Raw genomic sequence first — 9,822 nt, 5'->3', positions numbered from 1 at the left:
ATTTATTTCAGCCTGTTATTTTGCCTTTAACTTCAGATATGGAGGTTTATGGACTTGTTTGCCATTCAGTTATTGTATTTGTGGCATAGACGTTTTGTATTGTTTGATCACAAAGGTGTTGAACATCTAAGGTGCATTTACTTGAAATAAAGGTTTTTACCACAAGATGCTAAAATATCTGTATTTTGAAAACTAAAAAAAAAGAGAGACAGATGTGTTCAGGTTTGAACAGGTTTTATTTATTAGGTGATGACTGCTACTTACAATATGATTAAGAATGAATTCATATTTCTTCCCCACTTGACTTAAACAGAGAAACGCATACTGCAACTTTCCCTAATGAGCTCACGACATTATGTCGATGAGAAACGGCGCATGTGCCCACACAAAGTTAACAGGTGCGAAAGTGAAGAACCAGACACGTTATCCTTTGATCATTCTATTAATCATTTTATCAGGAAAAACAGGACCACCGTGTAAAACAAAACAACTGAGAAAGTGAAAACAGAATCCACGTACAGATCCTTTTAGTGAGTGACTCAGAAAGTTATGGATAGGAGTGTGTATTTGGTTCCCCATGCTTGATCTACAGGTCCTTCAGGTCTTTCTGGATGCCCCAGAGGGTGTCGGCACTCTTCTTGAGCTGAGCGATCTCTCCGTCGTTCAGGGTCATGTTGATGACGCTGCCCACACCACTGCTGTTGAGCACGCATGGGAGGCTCAGGTACACCTCATCATTGATACCGTACATGCCCTGCAGACCATAAAATATATCAGCTTATAGGTACCCAAATGGAAATTTTAAAATGTAGGATTTGTGTAACACACCAATTACTTTTTTCTGCATCACATGTTTTGGAAAACACAGTGATTTCTGTGACGTGCATGGTAACACGGTTTTGCACTAATACAGTAGATTTATGTAAAATAAAGAGCATCAGCCATGTTTTAACTCACCTTTACCATGGTGGAAACAGGGTGGACCCTGCTCAAGTTCTTTACCAGGGTCTCGGTCAGGTCAGCTACACTAAGGCCAATAGCCCAGTTGGTGTATCCCTTCAGTTTGATCACCTCATATGCACTAAAACAAGATAATGATAATAAACAAAACTTTGTGTGTCTTATCTAACATCAATTACTTTCCTCTCCGAAAAACCATCGGTGAGTAGAAAAGACATTGTTCTCTACCTGTCCACGACCATTTTGTGAACGTCTTTGTAGTTTTCACTGTCCTTGCTTGTGCCGATGTCTGGGTTGAGTTTCTGCAGGCTCACTCCAGCCACATTTGCTCCACTCCACACAGGCACTGCGAAACAATAAAACAGCAAGTTTTTTGATTCGGACATTGCATGACAACCATACAACTTAAAAACTATAAACTTTATGCATCTAAAATTATTTTCACCATATTAATTCATTACGTAAATTTGGGAATAGCCTCACCCACATTGAGGACAGAAATTATTCCCACACTTACCACTGGAGTCGCCATGCTCTCCCAGGATGTAGCCATTAAAGCTGCTGGAGTGGATGCCCAGTTTCTCCGCCATCATAAAACGGAAGCGGGCAGAATCCAGGTTGGTTCCGCTGCCGATGACGCGGTGCTTTGGCAGGCCGCTCAGTTTCCAGGTAACGTAGGTCAGAATATCCACTGGATAAACAGACGGTTGCATTTACTACAGGTACACTAAAGTGTACGTATTTTATACAAATCAAACTTTTTAGTACGATAATAGTGCATGTACACATGCAAGTACGCTCACCTGGATTGGACACGACGACGATGGTGCAGTTAGGGCTGTATTTGACAATTTGAGGGATGATGTGTTTGAAAATGTTAACGTTTCTCTGCACCAGATTCAACCTGCTCTCACCCTCCTGCTGACGCACGCCGGCACTCACGATGACAATGCGAGAGTTGGCGGTCACGGAGTAGTCTAGGGATAAAAAGATCGAGAAATACATCACGCAGATGCATCACTAACTTAAGAAAATAATCTAAGTAATGCAAATGCAGCTCACCCTTGTCAGCTACAATCTTGTGGGTCTTGAGGAAAAGACTGCCGTGTTGCAGATCCAACATCTCTCCCCTCAGTCTATCCTCTACAACATCCACCAGAGCCAGTTCATCTGCCAACTCCTGCAAGACATAAAACAGCAAGTGATTTTTTTTTAAATAAGAATTTACTTTAAAATATACCATATTGAAATTGTACATTTAGTCTCCAAAAGCCGTTATTTGGAGAATGATTGGTGTATGAGCTTAGAAACTCCCTAAGCAAGATGCTGACAGCACATGCCATGCCCACCTGGCCCACACCAACAACGGTCACTTTGTTCCTGGGGGGCTCTGCAGGGCCACTGGCCAGAGGAGTGATCAACTTTTCCAAAACTGAGGCCATGGTCTCTGCTGTAAGAGTAGACAAATATATGTTTAATATAACTATTGGTGAACTATTAGGAGTGTAACACCTTTAAAACAAAGACAGTTTCTCAAGTTCGCCATTTAGTTTCAATTTAAACTTGTCATTGTCATGCACTAAAGCTTGGTCAAGGTAAAGTGTGCAGACTCATTGAGTAAACCATTCTCCTTGGTTACTTTTCAATGGCAGGGGACTATTTGGGGCAGTGTGTAATATCACTACACCTACTCCAGCCACGTTACATCAGCAAAGTCCTTGATTATTACGCCAGAATGAGAGTATAGCCCTAACCATATCAGCCTAAAAAAATTCTCAACTTTTAATTTTCTGTCGGTCGTAGTACACGATGGAACTACAGAAGAGTCAAGTTTTAAATAGGAAAAATATTGAAACTGTTTGGTTATTTTTAGCGCAATGCCAATAGCCCAACCAGATCCAACGGATTGTGCCAAGCCATGCCAAAAGCTAGAAAATTAGCATATTTTCAAAAAAAGTGGAATGTCCCTTTAAGTCCAAACACAACTCAATCTCATGGCAATTCATGGCATTTTACGAGGTGGTAAATTTGTATTTATTGGTACGACTACATTCGTACGTTTTTGCTTGCGTCCCTGCAATGTTGAGGGGCTAATAACTAGTTTTTGTGAGCTTCACTTTGTTCAAATTCATACAAATCATCCCCCCCCCAAAAAATCTAAGAATTCCCGTACAAAATTCCAGTAAAATGCGTACGACTTCCTGTAAGATTAGGCTGTCCTAACCTCATTCTCTAAAAAAATTAGACATTAAATGTTCAAACACAAAAAGAGAGAGCATTTAAAAGTTTAAAGAATATCCAAGACCAATAACGAATGTTAATATAATCAAGGGTATTGCCACATTTTATTTGTACACAGGTCTAATTAACTTCTAATGACTCTTCTAGCCGAGTTACAACATCAGAGTACTGGCTTATGTACAAACTCATAGCTCAGTGGTGACACTTATCTCTCTCCAAGTAAATCCTGGACTGTAATGCCAAAATATCTGAGCCATTGCCAATGTGGCAGTCATGCAGCTTTTTATGGCTCCGTGCCTTTATCAAGAAACCTTATCTTGGAATGCTGTTACTTCCGAATAAACTTATTTTAGCCAATGGATGGCTTATCATTTAATGAGCTGATATTGCAATCTACCTGCTACATGCCCATTACAAAAAATCTAATTTGTGTTTAGCTCCATTCAAGATGTGTTTAAGAGTATGCAAATTAAGTCAAATTACACAAGAACATTTTAGCAATATAAAATCACATATGAAGGTACATTTATTGTATTGTTGTAGGCCTAGTGAGGCCAAAGATTTTATCATCTTGACAAACTTTTCACTAACTATTCAAAAGGTTTTGGCCAGACATTACTGATAGAAAAACTGTTCAGATATGTAAAGTTAAACAATCGAATAACCAAAAAGTAATACTTTAAATTGTTTGTAAACTGGCTTTGACCTGCCTGACTAATAATAATAATAATAATAATAATAATAATAATAATAATAATAATAATAATAATAATAATAATAATAATAATAATAATAATAATTTCATTAGCCATCGTTTATATTTCCTAATTAAATTACGACGTCTATTTTGAATTGGCGCTCGTAACTTCCTTTGTGACGCAACCGTCCTTATCAACGTCCTTGACGAGTCGGATGCAACGATTACATTTACAAACAAACCATAAAACCAATGATGACTTTAATCGGGCTATTGTTAGTTTAGGACTACAAAGTTAACAATATATTCGTAGTTAATCCTTGTTGGAGTCAAGTAAACCACCAGGCCAAATTCAAGTCAAGTTGATCGTGCAGCTTCCACCATGTTAAGACAGCGCGTGCATCACGTTCACACGTCCTTGTTCATATAACAATACTTTGAAAAGTTGATCGTTTTGCGTACAACTTCTGTAGCTCGATGTTTACGGCTCTTAAACATATTTAATCTTATGATTTGCCGTTGCGGTGCATCAATAATAATTTAAGCCTTGATTTATCGACCATTTCAATGTCAATGCCATGCCATGCCATGCCATGTTAAAATGGATACCGCGCATCCACGTCGACGGCGGTCGCTTAACAAAATCGTAACCGAGAGAATTGAATTAATCGATGCATACAAAAGCGATAAACACCACATGGGTCTCCGGTTTGACCATCTGCACACATCAGGTTAATGTATTATTTATGCGCGAGTAATAAAATAAACCACACACGGTTTGCATTTTAAACTAAACATCATTGGCATAACGAATGAAAAATAAAATAGCTGTCGTACATACATTTGTCGCAGGAATGTTAAATGTGCTTGTTTCCTGGGTAGCAGGCAGTGCGCGTGGCCGATGAGTGCGAGTGCGTGGGTCGCGTGACGTGCAAAGGAAGCGGATTTTATGCGTTGAGGTCTGGGCGTATAATTTGGTGCTGTCAGTGCATACGATGCCCTTAACAACATGAAGAATATGAGGAGACCGGCCCACTTTCCCCTTGAGGGGTTGTGTCAAGGTTTTAACCTCAAAACACTTCCTGGATGTACGATAATAATGCATTTTAAAATATTGCAAAGTTACTCAATGATGGCAGTGAAGTTTAACAGTACAGTCACATCTTAAAATAGACATTTAGCGTTTACACATTCTGATTATTCAAGTTCATGAATGTTGGTTGCTTAATGTCCTTGAACCTGCATGGGGTTGTGTGTTATGTAACCATGACCCGCAAAGGTCCTTTGCAGGTAGGCACATGTTTCTGATTTAAGACTGTCTATCTAACTTAATCTTAGACAATAAAGAGATGATCTGAGACGCTTGGTAGCTTGAGGGTATGTGACAAAAAACCTTAAAACTTTATAGTTTCTTGAAATGAAACAGTAATATTTGGTAATTGAAGCTAGACGCTATTCCTTTATTATTTCACTTTCCATGAATACAACAGAAAACAGGAGTTGGCATACACAACTGCTCCTGAACAAACCAGTTTTCCTTAAGTCCCAAACATGAGGACCAATGAGGCATCGGTTCCTCCCACTAGTTTGTCCAATGAGACTTTTAATCAGAGACATCTGAGCAGGCTATTGTCTGATTAAGATGAGAGAAAGGTTGTGGATGAAGAAAGAGGTGCAAAACAAAACTGTAATGGAGGAAGATGCATATATTGAAATAAAAAACAGAACAAAAGTGGATGTGAAAGGGTTTCTGGGACATCTTGCTATTAAAGATGTATTAAACCACATGTTGTCACTCACAAAATTAAGTAGTTTCAATCAATTTGTATTCTAGTTTTTTACAATTCCCAAACAATAAAGGAGGTCATACAGTGACTTAAACTAAAAGCTTTATATGAAATCATGAGATAAATGAAAAGATTTCTGATAACCGAAAAGAGACAGTGAACTTACCATGGACTTCTCTTTATAGATCTCCAGGAAAATGAAAGAAGGAAGTCTAGTGATGTCATCAGTGTGATTTTTATTGTTTTTTGTTAAACGGTAACACCAGTGACACAACTCCAGGGGACCACTACTTTCATTATATATTTTATAATATTTATTTAGCATTTTGTTTTTTAATGTAATTACATCATATATTTAATAGTTATGGACACATTATTGTATTGTAAATGGAAGAAAACACTGTTTTTGATCTCAAAATAAAGCATTTTCCATCTGTACATGACTGTGAGGACGAGCACTTCTGTGGTGCTTGGAACTCTAATTAATTAATAAAAATCAAATATTGCTAAATTGATGGCTCAAAAAGGTGTAATTGTTCAAATAACATATTGTTTCATTTTAAAATATATTAAAAAATGTAACCCGAAAGTGTTTTTCAAGTGTAATATTTCTGTAAAGGCTAGGGACAGAAAAACTGACATTTCCGTAGAATGACCCAGATAACACATGGAAAATTTAAAGGAAAACACCACAGTTTTTCAATGTTTTTCTATGTTCGTGCCTCAACTTAGACGAATTGATGCAAACATATATTTTTTTCAGTGCATGCACTTGATCTTTGTGCAGCGCGTTGTGAATGTGTAGCATTTAGCCTAGCCCCATTCATTCCTTAGGATCCAAACACGGATGAATTTAGAAGCCACCAAACACTTCCATGTTTTCCCTATTTACATGAGTAAGGACGGTGGCACAAAATAAAACGTGGTGATTTTTTAAGCCGATGAGGACTATATTGTATGGCGGAAGAGCACTTAGTTTGCAGCACCTCGACCTCGGTGTGCAGTAATATTGACGGAAGTTTGAACAAGAGGTGGAGTAGTCTGTCGATTTTTCCTTGTTTTCCCCTGCGTCTATAAATGTGAAGCTGCTTTGAAACAATTACCAATTGTGAAAAGCGCTATATATATACAATTTAATTAAATTGATGATGTTACTGCACGCCGAGGTCAAAGAATAAAGATATTTTGAGGAATGTTCGTAATCAAACCTTTTTTAAACCCTATTCACTAGTATTCTTTTATCCTACTATGGAAGTGAATGGGGCTCACGAACGGTTTGGTTACAAACATTCCTTAAAATATCTTCCTTCGTGTTCATCAAATCAAAGAAATTTATACATGTTTGTTACAACATGAGAGTGAGTAAATGATGGACAGAATTTTCATTTTTGGGTGAACTATCCCTTTAAAAGGGTGTCTGAAACTATTGAAAAGTTTAAAGCTCTACTCAAAACCTTAAACTTAAATATAACCTTTAGAGAACAGGTCTTCATCAACTCAATTTTATAGGTGGTAACTAGTTAAACTAATTTATTTGGGGGCATTGAAGGCATTAACCGTTTCCACTATCCTTCGAGTAAAGCGCTCTGCATTACCTTGCACTGAACAGTGCATTACAGAGGCAGCTGATCCATTCTGGTTATGCGTGAACCCTTGCGGCCCGCCGGGAACGCTGCATACTATTTCAGAATGACCTCTAAATGTAGAGCACGGGCAGCAACAAAAGAGAGAGTGAAAGTGAGACGCATTAGCACACACACATACACAGTGCGAGGTTTGCAGTCTTGTGACTGTGTTTGACTATCAACAGGTCATCTGATCTTTTTCACTTACCTTGAAAACCAATGGTATGGAAACAATAACAAATCTTTAGGAAAACCCTTGTTATGAAGTCAATAAAAGCAATAATTTTGCATTTCTTTATTGTTTATTAAAGCATGTATGATCTGACCCCATTCAGTACAAAAATAAAGCAGTTTATGTATTGAAATATGTCCTTTATAAGAAATTTCAAGTCAAGTGCCCAAACATGGGATTCACAAGTTGTTACGAGGAGGTTAATGTGTCATCTCAAGAATTTTCCAGTGAGTTGTGATCCGAAGAATAAGCTTTCCAATAAACAGCTGCAATAATATGCTCCCCCAAAGTGGGATGGGTACAAAGGGAGTATAAATAACTAGCTGGTAAGAGCTTAACATTATTTTCCATTCACAAGAGGATCCCTTAAGGTTTGTAAAATTAAATGTTAGTCATATGCAAAAGCACTGTAATATCCCATTTAAGTAATTCTGGAGTAAAAGCTTGTACTTTCTAAACACTTGGGATGACTCACTAAGGAGGTGAAGGTGCACTTGGTGAAACCATTACACAGTGAATGCATTTGCGCCAAAGAGGTTACAGTGATAGGCACCCTGTGACCTTTGACCCCCAACATCAGCAGCCTGGGAGGCAGATCGGGAAGCATAACTAGAGCACTTTTCCCAGAATTCGGCTTCAACGAGCAAATCTAAATGGGATATAATGACAACAATAGAGTGACGCACTGTCTGTCTTTCAGGCACACACACTCAAACCCATACACTTTTACAAAGATGCATGAATATAGGCACACTACGTCTATGAATGACCCTCTCTCTGCTCTGTGTTTCTCTGATATAAAATCTTTATTATTACAAAAGAGCACGAAATATGTTGTGTTGAGATGATGAGGACCATTTTTCATGTGGCTTACATCAAGCTGATAAGAATGGATGAGAAGAGAGTATGCTGGGGCATTGTGACATCACAATGAGATTGTATTAGTTCATCACTCTTACAGGCCACTCAATGTCACAATATCACACGGCTGAATACGATTGAAATATGCTGTGAAAACATTCATGAATAAAACTAATTAAAGACAAACCCAAATGAGATTCGCAACCTATTTGTCAGCTCAACCCTTTTGAACCAAAGTAATTACATTTCAAGTAATGCTAACCTTAATAATTCTAATATTGTTTGCAATAATGCCAAAACAATTATTTAAATCAAACAACTAATCGTTAATTCAATTTTATTTAACTAATCTATTTCAAAAGAGTCCCCAGAAGTTAATTTACAAAGGTTGAATGGGAATCCCTGTTCTAGAGAATGAATAAAGTTAGTTTAAATACAAGTATCAGATTAGATTTATAACACCTGAAATGTGTTCATGTATCAAGTTAGCAACACAAAGCTCAGGGGTTTGATCCGCAGGGATTTAAATGTATAGTTTGAATGCACTGTAAGTCTGTCAAATACATGAATCGGACAGTGAAAACCAATATTATCTGATTATAGAAGAAGTATTTGACATAAAATTTAACAGCATTTAGAACAAAAGAAAATTATACATTTTTATATAGAAGCATAATTTGTTCATATTTCAGATTTTAGTCTTCATTTACTCAAGAAAACATTTTTGGAAAGTTATTTTATTAAAAGGAGAAAAATCTTTGGTGTCCCCAGAATACATATGTGAATTTCTTGCACAAAATACTGCATAGATAATTTATTATCAAATGTTAAAATTGCCACTTTGTAGGTGTGAGCAAAAATGTGTCGTTTTTGAGTGTGATCTCTGCACTAAATGCCAGTGCCGTGGTATTATCCCCTTCTGACATCACAAGGGGAGTTAAATTTCAATGACCTATATTTTCACATGCTTGCAGAGAATGGTTTACCAAAGAAGCATTTTGGACCCAATTATAACACTTAATTAAACATGGAAAAAGTCTGATTTTCATCGTATGTCCCCTTTAAAGACAGCACCAATTAGGTGTTTCAATTGCTGAAGTGTTCTTCAGTTGCCCCCTCTAGTGTTTAAAACAGCAAACAACAACTAAGTTTATTACCTAAAAAGAAAGTTAACGTCCTTTGAAAGTTAAGGTGATTTTACTTCAAGATTTAGACGTACAAAGACATTCACAGCATGCTTTCAACCATGTGGAGAAAAATCTTTATATGTGTGGTTACAAAGGGTTTGGTGGTTGTTAATAATCTCAGAGACCCATCTTTCTCTTAAGGGACTCCGGCATCTCTGGGGGTGGTGGGCGTGGCAAGCGAAAGTAAACCTTTACAGAGTCATAAATGAACCACTGTAGGGCCGTCAGTGTG

At 37.4% G+C, this 9,822-nt stretch overlaps 2 protein-coding genes across 2 annotated transcripts in view; both read right to left on the bottom strand.

Moving 5' to 3' along the window:
* Positions 1-217: 217 nt before the first annotated feature.
* ldhba (lactate dehydrogenase Ba) lies at positions 218-4,899 on the bottom strand. The gene is made up of 8 exons (XM_073868233.1): positions 4,740-4,899; positions 2,275-2,410; positions 2,023-2,141; positions 1,764-1,937; positions 1,478-1,651; positions 1,189-1,306; positions 958-1,081; positions 218-754 (listed from the first exon to the last, which is right to left on the bottom strand). The coding sequence occupies exons 2-8, from the start codon at positions 2,400-2,402 to the stop codon at positions 587-589; spliced, it is 1,005 nt and encodes a 334-aa protein (XP_073724334.1). The 5' UTR covers positions 2,403-2,410; positions 4,740-4,899; the 3' UTR covers positions 218-586.
* A 2,692-nt stretch (positions 4,900-7,591) lies between these two features.
* The window catches only part of slc25a3a (solute carrier family 25 member 3a), a 10,727-nt gene continuing 8,496 nt past the window's right edge, over positions 7,592-9,822 (bottom strand). Inside the window, exon 8 of the mRNA XM_055190524.2 lies at positions 7,592-9,822. This exon is cut by the window's right edge and continues 40 nt beyond it. Coding sequence (XP_055046499.2) covers positions 9,708-9,822 — 115 coding nt within the window. The 3' untranslated portion in view covers positions 7,592-9,707.

The sequence above is a fragment of the Misgurnus anguillicaudatus genome, chromosome 1 (genome assembly GCF_027580225.2).
Source record: "Misgurnus anguillicaudatus chromosome 1, ASM2758022v2, whole genome shotgun sequence".
Taxonomy (NCBI): Eukaryota; Metazoa; Chordata; class Actinopteri; order Cypriniformes; family Cobitidae; genus Misgurnus; species Misgurnus anguillicaudatus.
This window is presented reverse-complemented; position numbering and strand designations above follow the sequence as displayed.

Excerpts from the sequence above, each read along its gene's own strand:
- ldhba (XM_073868233.1), bottom strand. The coding sequence starts at position 2,402 with ATGGCCTCAGTTTTGGAAAAGTTGATCACTCCTCTGGCCAGTGGCCCT. Across the intron at positions 2,142-2,274 it reads GCTGTCAGCATCTTGCTTAG|GGAGTTGGCAGATGAACTGG; the intron begins GGAGTTTCTAAG and ends TTATGTCTTGCA. Across the intron at positions 1,652-1,763 it reads CGTCGTCGTGTCCAATCCAG|TGGATATTCTGACCTACGTT; the intron begins GTGAGCGTACTT and ends CTGTTTATCCAG.